At 35.8% G+C, this 8,551-nt stretch overlaps 1 protein-coding gene and 1 pseudogene across 1 annotated transcript; both read left to right on the forward strand.

Moving 5' to 3' along the window:
- LOC18595173 lies at positions 1,050-3,180 on the forward strand (annotated as a pseudogene).
- On the forward strand, positions 5,469-7,553 carry LOC18595174 (flavin-dependent oxidoreductase FOX2). Its single transcript, XM_018123840.1, has one exon. The coding sequence runs from the start codon at positions 5,787-5,789 to the stop codon at positions 7,377-7,379; it is 1,593 nt and encodes a 530-aa protein (XP_017979329.1). The 5' UTR covers positions 5,469-5,786; the 3' UTR covers positions 7,380-7,553.

Here is an 8,551-nt window from a genome sequence, read left to right on the forward strand (position 1 = left end):
GATATGAGATTATCACCATTTTAACACTCTTCCTTGCATATAGAAACTATGAATCTATCACATGTCATAAATTAATGGACGAGAAATAAGCACACTCGGATACCATGTTAAATTTATATGAGATGCATCCAATTTAAAATCAATTGACAATAAATAAAGTGATATTTTTTTTAATTTATGTGCTAAGAATACTCTTAATTTATCAGAGTTGAAACTATTACCCTTTTAATAACTTCTTCCGATGATAATCACAAAAATGAAAAAGGAAAAATTATTATTGGCTGCCTCTTTCTTCTCTAACCTTAGTTTCTGTGGATAGTTTAATGCTTTATTATATTCTTATTCCTTAAGTCATGATCTTTTATAATCTTCTTCTTATTGACTGCCACTTTACTCACATTGGCGTTGCTTCCACTTGAGCTGGTGAGTGGACCAATGCTTTATATTCATCGTTTTCTATCTAAATCTTTGACACTTCTGGCGTTTACACACCCTTTTCTCTTTCTTTTGTGAGTGGACCTTGCACTTAAAAATGGCTAGGAATGGTATTTTTGACATGTTCTTTGTTCAGAAAAAATTGCAAATGAGACAATTTTGACAGAGACAGATGGGTGATTTAGAGAAAATAGGTAAACATAAGGGAAAGGATGGTCTTAGATGGCATCTGCTGCTCATATCAGGGCCTTATATTCATATCCAATGTTAGATATTTTCTCATTGTCTGGTCGGATATAAAACCAAAAAAAAAAAACAAGCATGTGAAAGGAAATGTATGGAAGTACCAGAGCAGGAATGTCTGAGACATCAGAATTGATATTTTTTAGTATAATGGAGCAAGGACTAGGGTAGGGAGGTTGCTATTTCTTTGTCACATTTTTCTTCATCTCTATGATTACCAGATTCTACAATTATTAGAGATTTTGCTTTCTCAATTATGCTTAATTTCTTCTAGAACATATGTAAGTGTGGACAAATAATGGAAAAAAGCAAGCAACATTTTTCAAATTAAATAGTTAAATGTTCTTTGCCTAGGTGAAATACTCCCCTGGGAGGTTAAAATAACCACAGAAAAAAGGTTAAGAAATTAATAGTGGGTAGTCATAAGCACAGTTTTGACCCTGTCATGACGCTCGGATTAGCTCAATCACACGTTTTGGTTGATCGAAGCATACCATAGCTCCTCCATAAGAGTAGCTTAGAAAAAGAAAAACAAGAGTTAAAGTGGAAGAATGGCATTTCCAAGCACTTCTATTCTTTCACTACTTTTAGTCCTGCTTTCAGCTTCATGGGCAACTTCTACTTCGATTCAGGAAAACTTTATCCAATGCCTTGATGACAATTCTGAGCATTTCATTCCAACCTCTGCCGTTTGCGCCCAAAACAACTCTTCATTAACTTCTGTCCTAAACTCCACTGCCCAAAACCTCAGGTACTTAGAGCCTTCAGTGCCAAAGCCCCAATTTATCTTCACACCTTTGATAGAATCTCATGTCCAAGCTGCGGTCATTTGTGCAAAAAAGCTCGGAATTCACCTAAAATTTCGCAGCGGAGGCCATGACTATGAGGGCCTCTCGTATGCATCTAAAATTGAGACGCCTTTCATTATGGTAGACCTTGCCAGGCTCCGATCCATCAACGTCGATATCGATGACAACACTGCTTGTGTTGAAGCTGGTGCCACTATTGGTGAAGTTTATTATAGAATTTCTTAAAAAAGCAAGACTCATGGCTTCCCTGCTGGTCTTTGCACTAGCCTAGGCATTGGGGGACACATCACGGGAGGTGCATATGGTACCATGATGAGAAATATGGCCTTGGTGCTGATAACGTCATTGATGCCCGAATCGTTGCTGTTCGTGGAAGAGTTCTTGACCGAGCAGCCATGGGCGAAGATCTTTTCTGGGCTATTAGAGGAGGCGGAGAAGCGAGTTTTGGCATTATCCTTCAATGGAAAATAAAGCTGGTTCCAGTCCCAGAAACTGTCACGGTTTTCACTGTCACCAAGTCTCTAGAGCAAGGTGCTACAAAGATCCTGTATAGATGGCAACAAGTTGCAGATAAGCTTGACGAGGATCTTTTCATTAGAGTCATCATTCAAGGGGCAAACGCTGGCAAAAACGGTGGGAAAACAGTCACAACATCCTACAATGCTCTGTTTTTTGATGATGCTGAAGGGCTTCTCCAAGTAATGGGACAAAGCTTCCCTGAATTGGGCTTGACACGGAAAGACTGTATTGAAACAAGCTGGATCAAATCCGTGCTTTACATTGCTGGCTACCCGACTATCACACCTCCTGAAACTCTACTTCAGGGTAAGTCTTCATTCAAGGTCTATTTAGCCAAATCAGACTTCGTGAAAGAAGCTATACCAGGAACAGCGCTTGAGGGGCTATGGAAAAGACTGATGGAGGAAGACAACCCGCTGACGATATGGAATCCTTACGGTGGACTGATGGGCACGATTTCTGAATCCGAAATTCCTTTCCCTCACCGAAACGGTAACAAATTCATGATCCAGTACTTGACTGCATGGCAAGTTGGGGATAAGAGTGCGTCCAAGCATATGGATTGGATTCGGAGGCTACACAGTTACATGGCTCCTTACGTTTCAATGTTTCCCAGAGCTGCATACGTTAATTACAGGGATCTAGACCTGGGCATGAACAAGAATATCAACACAAGCTTCATCCGCACCTGAACATTTGGCTCGTTAGTTGGTGTATTAGACAGAGTAGAGTTCGAATCTCCCTCCCTCAATTATAAAAAAAATTATAAAGTACTCATTATCATCCCTAAACATACATTAAATTCATCTATATATAAGGTATTTAAAAACAAAAAGAAAAAACACAAGCTTCATCCAGGCTAGTGCTTGGGGAGCCAGATATTTCAAGGACAACTTCAACAGATTGGTGAAGGTGAAAGCCAAGGTTGATCCAGATAACTTTTTCAGGCAAGAGCAGAGCATTCCACCTCTTCCACTTGCAGCTAGATTTTAGCCAAGGCAAGTTGCGCAATAATACCAGATTGTTGTTTGGGGCATAAAACATCAATAAATAAGTTAGCAAATGAGCATTTAAGACCATCAGCAGAACAAGAATAAGAAAACAGAAGAACAAGAACTAACTGGTAAAGAAAGAAGAAAATATGCAGCATAATAATGGCTATCCATGCACTCAATTTCTTCATTCATTAATATATATATATATATAGGTTAAGCTTACACACTGCAAGACTCAATCAACCACTAAACACAGCTTAGCCATACTTCCTGACATTAGCAAAGACAGCAAGAAGCTCTCGAATAACAAAACAGTGAAGTATGGGCAGTTTAACTCAAGCTTTGACTTGCTTGGTCTTCAAAGCAGAAAAAAAAAAAAAGGATTTGTTCAATATTATTGCATATGTTATCATCTTCAAGGCTTGTAACTTGACCGGAACGGTGACGTTTTGTTCGTTTCTGTGAAAATTTGCATCAATTTCCTGTTTCCTACAATACTAACTATGGTGGAAGGCCAAGCCTTCCCAAATAAATGCAATACTCTATTAATCTAATGCTTCATTTTATCATTCTGCTTTCATTTCCAGATTTTCTTCATCAATTCACTCAATTTTTATTTTTATTTAATTTAATTGATTCCAAATTTGACGAAAAGCAAATTTGATTCAATATTTTATTCAAACAATCAAGAAATAATAATTTAATTACTAGGAAATTAAATTTACTAATTGAGAAGGAAAATTAAATAAAACAGCTTTTTGGAAAATTTTCTTCCACCTTCACCACATAGACCATAGCCCCTGTTCATACCCCAATTTCTTGTTCCATTGAAACCCAATTTACATCTAGAATGTCAGTTAAACAAGGAAAGTAAGGTTATTTGTGTTGAACTTTTAAGCCGAATATCCACCTTAAAATTTATTAACAATAGGTTAAGTGCTACTTGTTATACTTATATGCTCATGATATTCTCAATTTAATAAATTTTAAACCATCATTATTTTAATACTTTCCTCACGTGTTAGCACCACAGGCCTATCACATAGTATAAATTAACGAAGAGTAGGTTGACCGAGGGCTCCACAAATGAGGGTAATTCCTACTCTAATATTATGTTGAATTTTTTGGACAAACATCAAATTTAAAATCGATTAATAATAAATAAAGTGACTCTTATTATATTTATATGTTTTAGATATTTTTAATTTAACAAATGTGAAATTATCACCGATCTAATAACTACTTTCTTTAAAAGTCAACAAAGAAAAAGTATCAATGACAGCCTCTTTCTTCTTTTAACTTTAGTTTTTATGGATAGTTTTATACTTTGTTTTTTATTCCTTAATCTTTTCAATCTCATTTTACTGACAGTTGATTAATTGTCATGAATTTAAATATTATTTATTATTTTATATTATGTGATATTAATATGTTATAATGAATAATAACGTAGTATGTCAATATGACATGAAGATATAGTCAGTGTCATTTTTTCACCTTTTATGTAAGCAACACATGAATATAAAATGACAAGTGACGTTTGACTAACGACATATAGTAAATTGTTATTCATAAGAGTTTATTTGACTTAAAATAAAAATACAAAAACTTCATTAAACATAATAAAAAAATAAAAATTTATTTAAATTTTTTAAATAATTTAAAATATTTTAAGGATAATATTATACTTTATGTTTATATGTTCAAATTACTTTGAATTTATCAAAGATATCAAACAAAAGTGAACATAACACCTCTTTGATAACTTCTTTCCACAAGATTCACAAAAAAAAAAAAAAAAAGTATTAATGACTGCCTCGTTCTTGTCTAACTTTAGCTCCAATGGATAGTTTAATGCTTTATTATATAAGAACTCCATAACCCATGATCTTTTACAATCTTCTTATTCTCATTCCTGTCTCACTTTACTAACATTAAAAGCAGTTAAAGTTCTAATTCATCCTTTTTCCATCTAAATCTTTGGCACGTCTGGCGTTTACACCCCTTTTTTCTTGTTCTTTTGTGAGTGGAGCTTACACGTTAAAGTGGCTAGGAATGGTATTCTTCCATGTTCTTTGTTCAGAAAAAATTGGAAAAAAAAAGACAATTTTGACAGAAGACAGATGGGTGCCTTGGACATATAGGGAAGAAAAGAGAGAAGAACAAAAATAATAGAAAATAGTGCCACACAAGGGACACGATGGTCTTGTATAGCATGTGCTGCTCATATCGGGGCCTTAAATTCATATCTAGTGTTAGGTATTTTTGGGTTCACTGGTCGGTTATAAAACCAAATAAAAGAAAAGAATGTGAAAGGAAATGAACGGAAGTATCAGAGCAGGAATGTCTGAGTCGTCAGAATGGAAATTTATCAATGGAGAATGGACTAAGGTAGGGAGGTTGCTATTTCTCTCACATTTTCTTCATTTTTATGATTAGCAAATTCTGCAATTATGAGAGACTTTGTTTTCTCATTAGGGCTTGATTTCTTCTACAGCATATATAAGTGTGCACAGAACAAGGAACGTTTTGCAAATTAAATGGTTAATGTTCCTGTGCCTGGGTAAAATACTCCCCTGGGAGGTTAAAAGAAAACTGAAAAAAAGGGTAGGAAATTAACCGCGGGTGGTTATAAGCAGACTTGTGACCCTGTCATGACGCAAGGATTAGCTCAATCACACGTTTTGGTTGATCAAAGCCTACCATTGCTCCACTATAAGAGTAGGCTCAGAAGCTCACAAATTCATGAAGAGTGAAACAAAGGAAAACAAGAGTAAGTGAAAGAATGGCCCTTTCAAGCATTTCCATTCTTCCACTACTTTTAGTCCTGCTTTCAGCTTCATGGGCAACTTCAGCTTCGATTCAAGACAACTTTATCCAATGCCTTGATGACAATTCTGAGCAAGTCATTCCAATCTCTGCTGTTTGTGCCCAAAACAACTCTTCTTTCACTTCTGTCCTAAATTCCACTGCCCAAAACCTCAGGTACTTGGAGCCTTCAGTACCAAAGCCCCAATTTATCTTCACACCTTTGAATGAATCTCATGTCCAGGCTGCTGTCATTTGTGCAAAAAAGCTTGGAATTCACCTGAGATTCCGCAGCGGAGGCCATGACTATGAGGGCCTCTCGTATGCATCTGAAATTGAGACACCTTTCATTATGTTAGACCTTGCCAGGCTTCGTTCCGTCAACGTCGATATCGATGACAACACTGCTTGGGTTCAAGCTGGTGCTACAATTGGTGAAGTTTATTTCAGAATTTCTGAGACAAGCAAGACTCATGGCTTCCCTGCTGGTCTTTGCTCAAGCCTAGGCATTGGTGGACACATAACTGGAGGTGCATATGGTTCCATGATGCGAAAGTATGGCCTTGGTGCTGACAATGTCCTTGATGCTCGAATTGTCGATGCTAATGGCAAAGTTCTTGACCGAGCAGCCATGGGCGAAGATCATTTTTGGGCGATTCGAGGAGGCGGAGGAGCAAGCTTTGGAATCATCCTCGCGTGGAAGATAAAGTTGGTTCCTGTTCCAGAAACTGTCACTGTTTTCACTGTTCCAAAGACCTTGGAACAAGGCGCCACAAAGATCCTTTACAGATGGCAACAAGTTGCAGACAAGCTTGACGAGGATCTCTTCATTAGGGTCATCATTCAAGTGACAAAAGCGGGCCAGAAAGGTGAGAGAACAGTGACAACAGCCTACAATGCCCTGTTTCTTGGCGATGCTGACAGGCTCCTCCAAGTAATGAACCAAAGCTTCCCGGAATTGGGTTTGACGCGGAAAGACTGTATTGAAACAAGCTGGATCAAATCCGTGCTTTACATTGCTGGCTACCCGAGTGATACACCCCCAGAGGTTCTACAACAAGGAAAGTCATTATTCAAGAACTATTTCAAAGCCAAATCAGACTTTGTGCAACGACCCATACCTGAAACTGGTCTCGAGGGGCTATGGAAAAGGTTATTGCAAGAAGACTCTCCGTTGATGATATGGAACCCTTACGGTGGAATGATGGCCAACATTTCAGAATCTGCCATCGCTTTTCCCCACAGGAAAGGTAACTTATTCAAAATCCAGTACGTGACCTCATGGTACGAGGGAAGTCAGGACGCCACCACAAAGCACACGGACTGGATTAGAGGGCTGTACGATTACATGGCGGCTTATGTTCCCACATCTCCCAGGGCTGCATATGTCAATTACAGGGACCTTGATCTAGGAATCAACGACAAGACCAACACTAGCCTCAGTCAGGCCAGAGTTTGGGGAACTAAGTATTTCAAGGGCAACTTCGACAGGTTGGTGAAAGTGAAAAGCAAAGTTGATCCTGACAACTTTTTCAGGCATGAGCAGAGCATTCCACCTGCCCTGGTCTAAGCCTAGAGATTGTCTTAGGGAGGTTGGATGCTTCTTACAGAGAGCTGATCAATCCCAACACCCTGTTTACTGCTTTCCCAAAAGCAGGAATAAAGACATGTTAAATTATTTAGGATCTAGATGTATTAATTATCTTTCGAACTAAATATACAATTTTGTTCTTATTTTGGTCTATCTTCTTCACCTCTAATAATGTTAGCAACAAAGTTTTCAACTAAAATGGGAGGAAATTTCGCCTATGATTGTTGCGTGAGTGTGTTGATTTCTCTGGACAAATTCAGGTTCAAGTCACCTCAACTTTATTTCCATTATCTATCTCCTTGCCGTTCCCGAGACTATACCTAACCTCACGCTGCATCCATGAGTCATGACATCTCATGTCAGTTCTAAAATGACAATTTTCTTCTTTTCGAACTAAATATGTCATTCTTCTCATTTCATAATACTAATATTAGTATAAAAAAATAATTTAGCATCATAAAATATAATTGCAAACACTTTAAAAAAAACCCAAAGACAAGAATAGGACAAATATATATATATATATATATATATATATATATATTATGCTGCTTCTTTGACATCTCTTTGTTTTCATCAGAGAGATCAACTTAAATCTTATCATACAAAAGGCATGCTAACATCAAATAAAAAACCTTAGAACAATAAGCTAAGATTAAATAATTAGGATCTCACTCACATTAAATGATAATTGGATCAACTAAAAAAGTACATGATGAATTGTCACTTTCTCCCTATTCATAAAAGAAGTGTCACTTTCTCACTATTCAATAAAAAAAGTGTCACTTTTCTCACATTAAAAGTGTATTTGATTAAAAAAAATAGAGTGAGAATAAATAATTATTCTATAAGAATATAATAAAAGATAAATAATTTGATTTATTAGAATTGAATATAATACGAATTATTATTATAAGTTATTTTAATATTTTATTGGTAAGAATGATTTTAAAAATAATTAAGAAATATATGATAAAAGATAAAAATATCATTTATAATATATATGATTATTTATTTTAAATTTATATTTTTTAAATATTAATAATCTAAAAATTAATTAAAATATTAATAATTAAACTATATTAAAATATTGATATTTAAATTATTAATTATTAATATTTTAATTAATTATAAATTATTAATATTAAAAA

This window comes from Theobroma cacao, chromosome 6 (assembly GCF_000208745.1).
Source record: "Theobroma cacao cultivar B97-61/B2 chromosome 6, Criollo_cocoa_genome_V2, whole genome shotgun sequence".
NCBI lineage: Eukaryota > Viridiplantae > Streptophyta > Magnoliopsida > Malvales > Malvaceae > Theobroma > Theobroma cacao.